The 9,804-nt window shown below is 48.3% G+C and overlaps 1 protein-coding gene across 1 annotated transcript; it reads left to right on the forward strand.

Annotated features, from left to right (window-relative positions):
- Nucleotides 1-328: 328 nt before the first annotated feature.
- Nucleotides 329-7,029, forward strand: LOC101840337 (keratin, type II cytoskeletal 3). The gene is made up of 10 exons (XM_040754232.1): nt 329-847; nt 1,830-2,050; nt 2,938-2,998; nt 3,317-3,409; nt 3,622-3,624; nt 3,673-3,825; nt 4,234-4,362; nt 4,652-4,872; nt 5,177-5,211; nt 6,425-7,029. The coding sequence occupies exons 1-10, from the start codon at nt 329-331 to the stop codon at nt 6,700-6,702; spliced, it is 1,713 nt and encodes a 570-aa protein (XP_040610166.1). The 3' UTR covers nt 6,703-7,029.
- Nucleotides 7,030-9,804: the final 2,775 nt, after the last annotated feature.

Genomic DNA, 9,804 nt, shown 5'->3' on the forward strand with positions numbered 1-9,804 from the left:
TCCCTGGCTACCGGTCAAGTGCCTCTTAACTCCTCAAACTGAGGAGTAGTGTGCATGGGGGGTGGAGCACTGCCAGGCAAGCCTGCCACTTGAACATCAGCTCATCTTCAAGGTGTGCTTGGTGGCTCAGAGCTAATTTACTGCCTTTTGGTAAAGCCCAGCTCACAAGCTTTTGGGATTAGTTGTCTCCTTCCCTTGAGGCCCGCAGCTTGGTCAAATGCATATAAAGGGATTCATTCTCCCTGGGTCTTTACTCCTCTGCATTCTTCTGCCGACTCTTAGTGTCTCTGCTTGCGTTGCTCGGTTTTCTGTCACCAGGCTCCTCGCCATGAGCAGACAAGTCTGTAAGACACCTGGCGGTGGGAGCCAGGGCTTCTCTAGCTGGTCAGCTGTGGCATTCGGCAGCGCCATAAAGAACTATGTAGCGCGCTCTGGGGCAGCCAGTGTAAGGGCTTATGGGATCCGGAGTGGAGTACCTGTCTTTGGCAGTAGAACCTTCTACAGCCTGGGTCGCAGTAGTCCCATCTCTACCAGTGTGGCAGCTGGTGGCTCCAAGATTGGTAGATTTGGTGCACTTCTGGGAAGCTACAGCACTGGCTCTGGGGATGGCTTTGGTGGTGGCAGAGGAACTGCAGGCGGCATTGGGAGAACTGGTGGCTTTGGATTGGCTGGTGTCTTCAATAGGCCTATAACCTTTGGCTCTGGGGCAATCCAGGAAGTGACCGTTAGCAAGAGCCTCCTGCAGCCCATCAGTGAGGAGACTGATACCCAGACTGTGGAAAGGAAGGTCAAAGGGTATGAACTGGTCAAGACTCTCAATGACAAGCTCGCCTCCTTCCTTGACAAGGTAATGAAGCTCTGACTCCCATTTCTGTACAAGAGACTTTGAGTTTGACATTTAGACACTGTTTAAATGTGTCTGCATGGGCCAGACTAGAGGGTGAGGGTCTAGGCAGAGCTCTAGGGCTTGGGAGGATATTCAGGGCTGATGCTCTTGCTGCTTTAGTCGGGTAGGATGTGCACATGTGTGGAAAGACCCAAATATCACCCTGTGCTTCTTGTCTGAACCTCTGCTCAAGTCTCCCACCTGGAGCCTTATGTATGTCTGGGCCTGCAGAGCTGGAGTCCAGGCATCACCAGTCAAGAAGGGTCTGACCTAGAGCCAGAGCACTGGGGACGTAAGCTGCCCTTCGGGATTTTCATGATGTCCTTTCCCTTTGTACTGCTGTGCCAGCAAACTGGGATTTAGAGAGTTCTAAGTTGACCCCTAGTCTCAGGGAGTTGTGGGAAGTTGATGCCCTTTGCACCACTACTCAAGCTCGTATAGAAGGCTGTGTTCCACTTTGTGGCTCTCTCTAGTGTGGTGTAGCATATTTGGGGCTGCTTCACCTCTAAGCTGAAGAGGAGTGGCATTGTGCAAATGGACATGTCATTTAGGGGAAGTTCTCAATGCCTGGTGGCCTGGGAGGCTGCAGTGACCATGGATTCTGTGATAAAAACACTGCTGCAGAGGGAGTTTGCAGAGTGCTCTGTATTTTGGGGGTCAGGATCATGCTAAAGTCCCCAGAACATCCAGGAGTTCCCTTTATAGTCCTGTTGCTTGTGTGTAGGGATGCTTCCTCTGTGATTTTTCCAAACTGTGTTTTACCTTCAGTGTCCTGGTTGATGGACTGCCTGCCTATAGTTTGTGCAGCTACAGGAAGAGCCCAGCTTTATATCTGCCTTTGAGCAGGTGGAGCATGAGCTAGCTGCCTTTACCTCCACTAACTAATGAAGGCCCTCCATGGTTCTACAATGCTGCCTAACGTTGCTGCCCCATTGTCCTGTAGGCTTGCTTTGTGGAGTGTCAGAACAAGACCCTGGAGTCCATATGGGCGCTGCTCCAGCAGCAGGATCCCAGTTCCATCACCAGCATCAACAGCCTTGACTCTCGTTTTGAGAGCTTCATCAGTTCTCTGCAAGCTGAATTGGATGACATCACTTTGGAGAGAGGCCGCCTGGATTCAGAGCTGAGAAATGTGCAGGGCACAGTGGCAGACTACAAAAAGAAGTGAGTGACAAGTGGGAATAAGTTGCTACCCTCACTCCTCCCAGAGTCTTGGTACTGCCTGAGTTCTTTCTGACTACTGTGTAATGGTGTTACCTAGCCTGTTTCCCTTCTCTTACTTTCACGGGGACAGTAGGGTTCACTAGTCCCCTGCCCACTTCCTTCTCCAAGCATAGATATAGTCTAGACAGAGAACTGGTTTCAAGAGAGATAGATTTATTAGAGATGAAGCACTTCCTCATGAGCCAGGTTGGGGAAGATCTCGGTTCTAGGATGTGAAAGATTTTGAGGCAGCTCCTGGGGTGCTAACTTGTAGATCTGGATGTTTGCCCTGGACTGGGGGGTTTTCTGGAATGCAGAACTTTCAGTGCTAAAACCAGGACAGTTTTTCTGGGAAGACCGGTGTGACTGGGTCCTCTAACTAACGCACAGAAGCAGTAAAGCGGAGGCCTCAGCTGAAAGGTCAGGCTGGGTCGGGACAGAGAGCAGTGGAGTTTATGACTATGTCAAAGTTAAGCCCAGAGGCTGATGGCTCAGCCAGTAAAACACTTGCCATGCAAACATGAGGACTTGAGCTTGGATTCCCCAGAAGTCACATAAAAGCCAGTGACATGTGTTTATAATACCAGTGATCTTATGGTGACATGAGAGGTGGAGAGTGGTGAATGCCTGGAAACTCATGGGTCAGCTTACCTGGTATACACAGTTGCAAACAAAAAGAGACCCCATGTCATACAAGGTTTAAAGCAAAGACGGGTCAAGGTTGTCCTCTGACCTCCACATGTGTGCTGTGGCATATGCATGCCTTCCCCCACATGGTAATCCCCCTACAACAAAGCAAAACCATCCCAAACAAAAGAGATGTAGCAAGTTCACTTTTATGTTCACAGATACGGGGATGAAATCAACAAACGAATAGCTGCTGAGAATTACTCTGTGATGCTGAAGAAGGTAGGGACTACTGAGAACTTACTGGGTCCTAGCTAGACGGCAGGACCTGCTTGCTTTACTATCAGGCTCAAACCACTGGAGTAGACAGAAGCAGCCAGGAGCTTATTTTGAAGGCTTTTAGGAACCAGTGTGTTGGTCTTGAGCTTTTGAGGACTGAAATTATTCCAGTCCTGTGAGATATGTAGAGTTCACATTTGAACGAGAACCGTCTGCTCTGGCATAGATGGGTCTTCCCACCCTCTCCAAGTCTAATTGTTGCAGTTGCAGCTTGTTTTTTCTCCTTGGGGGTAATAAGGCCTATGTGTTCCTGCTTCTCAGAATGTGGACTCTACCCACCTGGTCAAGATGAAGCTTCAGGCCAATGTGGATACTCTGATAAAAGAAACCAACTTTCTGAGGGACCTCTTTGAGGTGAGCATGCAGGAGAGGGGGTGATGCTTTCAGATGTGAGACTGGTACTTTTGGTACCTGGGCCCTGGGTGACTGTCTGGATGAGCCTAGAGATGAAGCCTCTTGTAGCAGCAGAGTGGGCTGCAGACAGGGGCTCTCTGAATGTCTGGGACAGGCTGGGACACATGCATATCCTGAGCTAAGGGTCAGCGAGTGAGACTGATGTTTAGGAGGCGGTTGTTCCAATGGCTCTGAAAGTGAGACAGCCTCTTCTGTGTTGGCAGGAAATGTCCCAGTTACAGAACCATGTCAATGACCTCTCCATGGGCAATAATCATAGCCTAAACTTGCAAAGCATCATTTCTGGGACCCACACACAGTTTGAAGAGATAGCCCAGAGGAACAAGTTAGTGGCTGAGTTGCTGTACAAGACCAAGGTGGGTATCAGGTACCTCCTCTGGGCTTCACTAAGAGTCAAAGAAACTATGGCCTGTGACACAGCTATGGAGGGGGTTTCTGGATGAACCTGTATTTGTCTGTTTTCTGGAGTCATCCAACCGGTGGCCATTTGTTGTATGAAGTTTTATACTATCTCCTCTCAGGCTCTATGGGGCCGCTTCTAGCTTGCTCAGGGACTACAAGTGGAAGAATCTTCTAGTCCAATAGCTCAAATGTCTTCTTCCTTGTCACTTTGGAGATGACTCTGCTTGGCTCACTAAAATGATATTGAATATTGATACTGAATAAATGCTTACTGGCATCTCAAAGTTTTGTGGGTGGCATGGGTATAGAAACTGATTAGTCATTGTTATATTTAGCATTCTATTTTCCCTTCTACTGTCTAGTTGGGGGAGCTCCAGACCATGGCTGGCAGGCATGAAGATGACCTGAGGAGCAGCGTCAAAGAGCAGATAGCAGAGATCAACAGGATTATCCAAACTTTGCAGGCAGAGGTGGAGAATGCCAAGAAGCAGGTGGGATGACTTGGATGCTATTGCCTGGGCTCATTGTTGCTGGGGGCGGGGCACCTCAGGACTCATAACAAAGAAGGGACTTTTGAAGGCAGATGATATCTGGGAAGCTCAAAGACTAAGTCTATCTAGAAGGCTGGCTAACTGAGAGAAAACATCTCCGTGGACAGAGAAGATAAAGATAACTAGGGGAAGGGTGTCCTTCCTCGACTTTAAGATAGTCCATTCTAAGTTGCAGAGAGCCTGGGACCACCCTATTGAGCTCATTCCACCCGCTCCCCATTAAACCCAGAGGGAAAAGCTGGAGAGGGCCATCATGAAAACTGAGCAGCGCGGTGAGACAGCCATCGGGTATGCCAATACCAAACTTCAAGACTCAGAGGCTGCCCTGAAGAAGGGCAAAGATGACTTGGATGGTCTGCTGAGAGACTACCAGCAACTGTCAGAAATCACGATGACCTTGGATATGGAGATCTCTGCCTACCACCAGCTGCTGGAGGGTGCTGAGTACAGGTGAGCTTCGTTTCATCTTCCTGATCTATGTCATAGTCTGAGGACCACACAAACAACCAAGTAAGCAGCAATAGAAGCCCAGCACAAAGACTTCTTCTCTAGGCTTATGTCTTCGCCAGTCTACTCCCTCCACCATAGCTGAACTGGACATGCAGCCAGTGTGTACAGCTTTTTTGCTATTGATGTGATGAAGCCTTCCAGGCTATTGAGTTCAGTTATAGTAACTAGTTACCACCTTATCCCGTGGCCTTGTTGCAGACTGCTTTGTGTTGGAACAATCTCTTTTTTTTTCTTTCTCAAACAGGATGTCTGGAGGGTACCAGAGTGCCGTCAGTATCTGTAAGTAGCCCAAGTCATCACAATGAAGGCCGGTTTTCAAATATCTGCACTAATACACCAACCAAGTAGCAACTAATTTAGAAAGGTTACTGTCTTTGTTAGGGTTACCATTGCTGTGATGAAACACCATGCGTGATCAAAGCAAGTTGAGGAGAGAAAGGTTTATTTGACTTGCACTCCACATCATAGGCCTGACTGAAGGAAGTCAGGGCAGGAACTCAAGCAGGGCAGGAACCTGGAGGCAGGAGTCAGTGCAGAGGCCATGAAGGGGTGCTGCTCACCGGTTTGCTCTTCATGGCTTGCTCAGCATGGATGGTCCCACCAACAATGGGCTGGGCTCCCTGCCATCAATCACTAATTGAGAACATGGCCCACAGGCTTGCCTTCAGCCTGATCTTATGTAGGTATTTTCTCAATTGAGGTTCCCTCCTTTTAGATGACTCTAGCTTGTGTTAAGCTGACAATAAATCCAGCCAGCACAGTTCCTATGGAAGTGACTGGGACATTCTGGTGATGGTCATTGGATTGGCTTCTCTCATTGTTCTGGGTTTAGATCTCACATATATATTTATGATTTTTTTTATTGTATGTATGTCTCTCTATGTATGCACGTGCCTGAGTGAAAGCCAGAGAACAGCTTGTGGGAGTCATGTCTTCCCCGTCATGTGGAATCTTGGGCTAACAGACTTGCTAGGAAACTGTTTTTCTTCCTGAGCCATCTCAAATGGCCAGTGGGGAAAATTTCAGACACTGGGTAACCATTGCAGGGTGTCATCAAGGACTGACTATATTGGACTGGGGTTGTGGCTCAGTGGTAGAATTCTCATCCAGCATGGGCAAGGCCCTGGGTTCGATTCTGAACAGCACAAAGGAAGTATAGAGTTGATGGCAGGGTATGACAATGCACACCTTCAAGCTGAGTACTTGGGAGCCAGAGACAGGTAGACCTTGCTGAGTTCAAGGTCAGTCAGTGAGATCCTGTCTCAAAACCAAACAAACAGTTGTGTTGGTGGCATATAGAAGGAACCATTTTGTTATTTGAATTGACTTGCTGTGTGGAGTTAATAGCTGATGTCACTAGAATGTCTCCTAGTTAATGCCAAGTGCACAGCTATCCTGATCACTGCCGATCTCCCTGGGTCTGATGGCTCACTATTTATAATTCGGTGGAGTGGATGTCAGGGTGACGGTTGCTGTCCTGGTTTCCCCACAGCTGTAGTCAACAACAGCAGCAGTAGCGCCTTGGCCCTGTCAAGTGGTTACAGAAGTGGCTTTGGTGTTGGACATGGCACAGGAAGTGACGTTCGCCTGGCAAGCAGCAGTGGCAGCAGATTTGGCAGTGGGTTTGGTGGCAGTAGTTTTAGTGGTGGAAGCAGCTTTGGCCGTGGTTCCAGGGGTAGTCATGGAGTCCGTGGTGGAGGTGTCATCTCAGGCAGCAATGGGGGTGGCAGTGTCAATCTCTCTCAGTCTTCCAGGGACAACTCCAAATAAAGAGTTTGCCAGCACCCCGGCCACCCCAGAGCACCTCTCTTCCTCACCTGCCCCCCCACTAATCAGTGTCACCCCCAGCAGTCTGCTCTTTTCCGAAGAGGACAGTTTCTTGGGGCTGGAAGGCTGGAAGCCTTGGCTCTTCTATCAGATTCCTGGTGGAGCTCTACATGAAGATTTCAAGCCTCCTTCTCCCGGTGCCAATCTGTGCCTGTAATTGCTTTGGTGTGACCTCAGCTGCCATCTTCTACTTCCCTTGGTGGAAGTGATGGAAATATACACAGTCACCGACCTATCTGTTTGCATGTCAATAAACAGCATTGTGTCTTATGTCAGCTCTTGGAGCAATCTCTGCACCCTTTTCTCCAGGGGCTCATCTGGTCCCCTCTCTGGGCTCTCTGTTTTTGTCTCTCCTTTTGGGCTTTGTAGAGCAACTACAGAACTCTAGCTCTGAACCAAGTCATTGACTCAATGTCCACTGAGTGTAACCCAAAGGGCAGGCACTGGCTAATTTATCCTTGGAGCCCTGTGGGGAGCGCTTGTGTGACCTTACCTGCTTCTTGGAGGAAGGCTGGGGCACACAGTCCACTTTCTTCTGCTTTCGTGTATGGGAACTAGGAAGGTTTTGGAAACAGTGTTTCTTCACAGGGTGCTGGTTCTCATTTCGTCTTACATCCTGAATGTTTGTCCCCTGTGAAGGTGCACAGAGGTGGACAATAAACTGTTAGAACCCCGGAGCTGCAGATTCCCGTATCTAAAAGCTCCACCATGAACACAGTGCATTGACACCCTCTGATAAAGGGTTCCTTGACTGGGTAAGCTTCTCCCTTAGGAGACCATGCTGGAGGTACACAGAAGGCCTGTGGTGAAGAAAACCTGTTAGCACTCTTCAGCCCAGATGTTCCACAGTCCCCTTCCTGTGTGCACATTGGAAGGAACTTGGGAGTGCGGATTCCAAAGTCTTTACTCTTTTTCTTTAAATGGAGGAGAGGAGCAACTAACTCACTTAGGCTCTTTGGGTATCCTGAGTCCAGGCTCCCACATCCCCACACGGTCTCTGAGTGAGATTGCCCTGGCTCCATCTGGCCATGCCCTGCTGCCTGGGCACTTAGAGCACACACAGACTACAGACAGAAACCTTAGTCAAGCCAGGCCAGGGGACTGATGTTTCCTCCTTAGGCTGACGTAGAGAGTGTCTCAGGAACGGGAAGTGGCAGATAAATAAGGAAAATCTGCAACCGAGGGCCGCAGAGAACCAGATTTCAGCTCTGTCGAGTCTGCTGCGCGGCCTGTGTCCGAGAACGTGCGGAGGGTGTCGGGGATTGACAACACAGAGACTCGTTCAACGATGTAAAGAAAACTTTAAGCAGGCCCCAAAAAGGTTCAAGAAAACTTCCTAAGAAAGGCTCCCACCAGAGAAGCTTCTGCTCTCTCCTCTCTCCTGCTGGTTCCGCTCTGACCCCAGAAACTGATCTGGGCGTGGCAGAAGAGGTGGTTAGTCTTTGGACAAGGTCGAGGTCAGGGTGGTTTCTGCGGGCAGGCCTTTTCCAGGAACTTAATGCCCCCAGGCATTGTATTGTTTTTAGTAAACATGTTTTTAGTAAACATGTTTTTAGTAAACATTGTCTTACAGCTGCCTACTCCCAGGCAGAAGGGGAAGTGGGTCTCTGCTCAAGGTCTGGTGTTCCCACAATTCACCCCTTTTTATTTTTAAATGAGGCACTCCTGGCTTAGGTCAAGTAGGGTCACCCTCCCTTTCCCGTCCTTGGGGGACCTTGAACCCCTGTCTTAGGCGGGAGGGGTCTTCCCCACAAGTTGCCCGTCGTCGGAGACACCCCAACCTTAAATCATCTGTAACCAACCTTCATGGCTATCGGGATTGCCATGGGCTAAGCTAAGCAATACTTGGTTACGGATCTCTTGCCTCTGGAACAAGGCACGTTTGTGCTCGGCATAAAGCCAGAATGCCTGCCGCCACTGCCACCATTTCCAGGACCCCCATTGACATAGCGCCTCTCCATCACCGTACCCATCACCAGATCTGGGCCATAACATTCTACCAGCCTTCGTCTGTTACAAGGGTAACCCACACGTGATTTACATTCTGTTACAAGGGTAACCCGCATGTGATTTACATTTACAATTTGATAAAGTTTACAATTGTTCCAAGATCTGCTCAGGAAAGCATTTAGAAAGTGCACTTGCACAGATACATTAGGTACAATCATTGATGTTACACATGTAGCATTATGAAAAATATGAACAATAGGCTTGTTGCACTATCCACAGAGCACCAATTTGTTCCTGTGGTGGTGCAGTTTGTTGATTTAACGTCAGCTGATTATGCGACTTGAGTCAAAGTCTCCTTTTTGTCACATTAGGACAAGTTGCATCTCTCTAGAAAAATACACTGGCCTAGTCGTGATTCCAGAAACAGGAACCATCAAGTCTGATATTTCAAGTGACCATGTCCTGTTCAATTACTGAAAAGAGGCTTTTGCCCCTCATCACAGTCCATAAGAATGTCCAAATGTTTTAAATGGGTCCTTTTTTCTCTGTTGGCTTCACGATGAAAACTCATGGGTCCGGAAGGTTGATGCAGCAGGTCTGTTGAGAAACTGGAAATCTCGAACCGACTGTTTTCTTTCTTTCTTGGGCTCTAGATTCGATGACAGCAAGGGTCAGGAACACTGATTTAGGAGATCTCACTCAAACTGGCTTAGGTAGGCTCCCATGGTCTCAGGTCCAGTTTTTCTCTGCTCCATGCCGAAGCTTTTATTCTTTTCCTACAAGAAAACACAAACATGCCCTCGACCCCAAATTAGGGTCTTCTCCACTGTTTAGTGCATGGATGTCTCCATTTGACCTGAGCAATGGTTGCTCAAGTTCCATCATGCCAGAATCTGTCTGAAGCTCATTGGCATTCACATTATAAAATTTTTAAATGAGGAGTGTATTATTTGATGAGTCATATGGGGACTGGGGACATTATTCCCCCTTTTTTATTTTCTAAAAAAAATATTTTTTTTGAACTGTTGAAGCTGGACCATAATAGTAGAAGGATTTGTCTACCCTCCTTGGTTGACTATCTAGGTAAATTGGGAT

This window comes from Mesocricetus auratus, unplaced genomic scaffold, assembly GCF_017639785.1.
Source record: "Mesocricetus auratus isolate SY011 unplaced genomic scaffold, BCM_Maur_2.0 Super-Scaffold_100010, whole genome shotgun sequence".
Classification (NCBI taxonomy): Eukaryota; Metazoa; Chordata; class Mammalia; order Rodentia; family Cricetidae; genus Mesocricetus; species Mesocricetus auratus.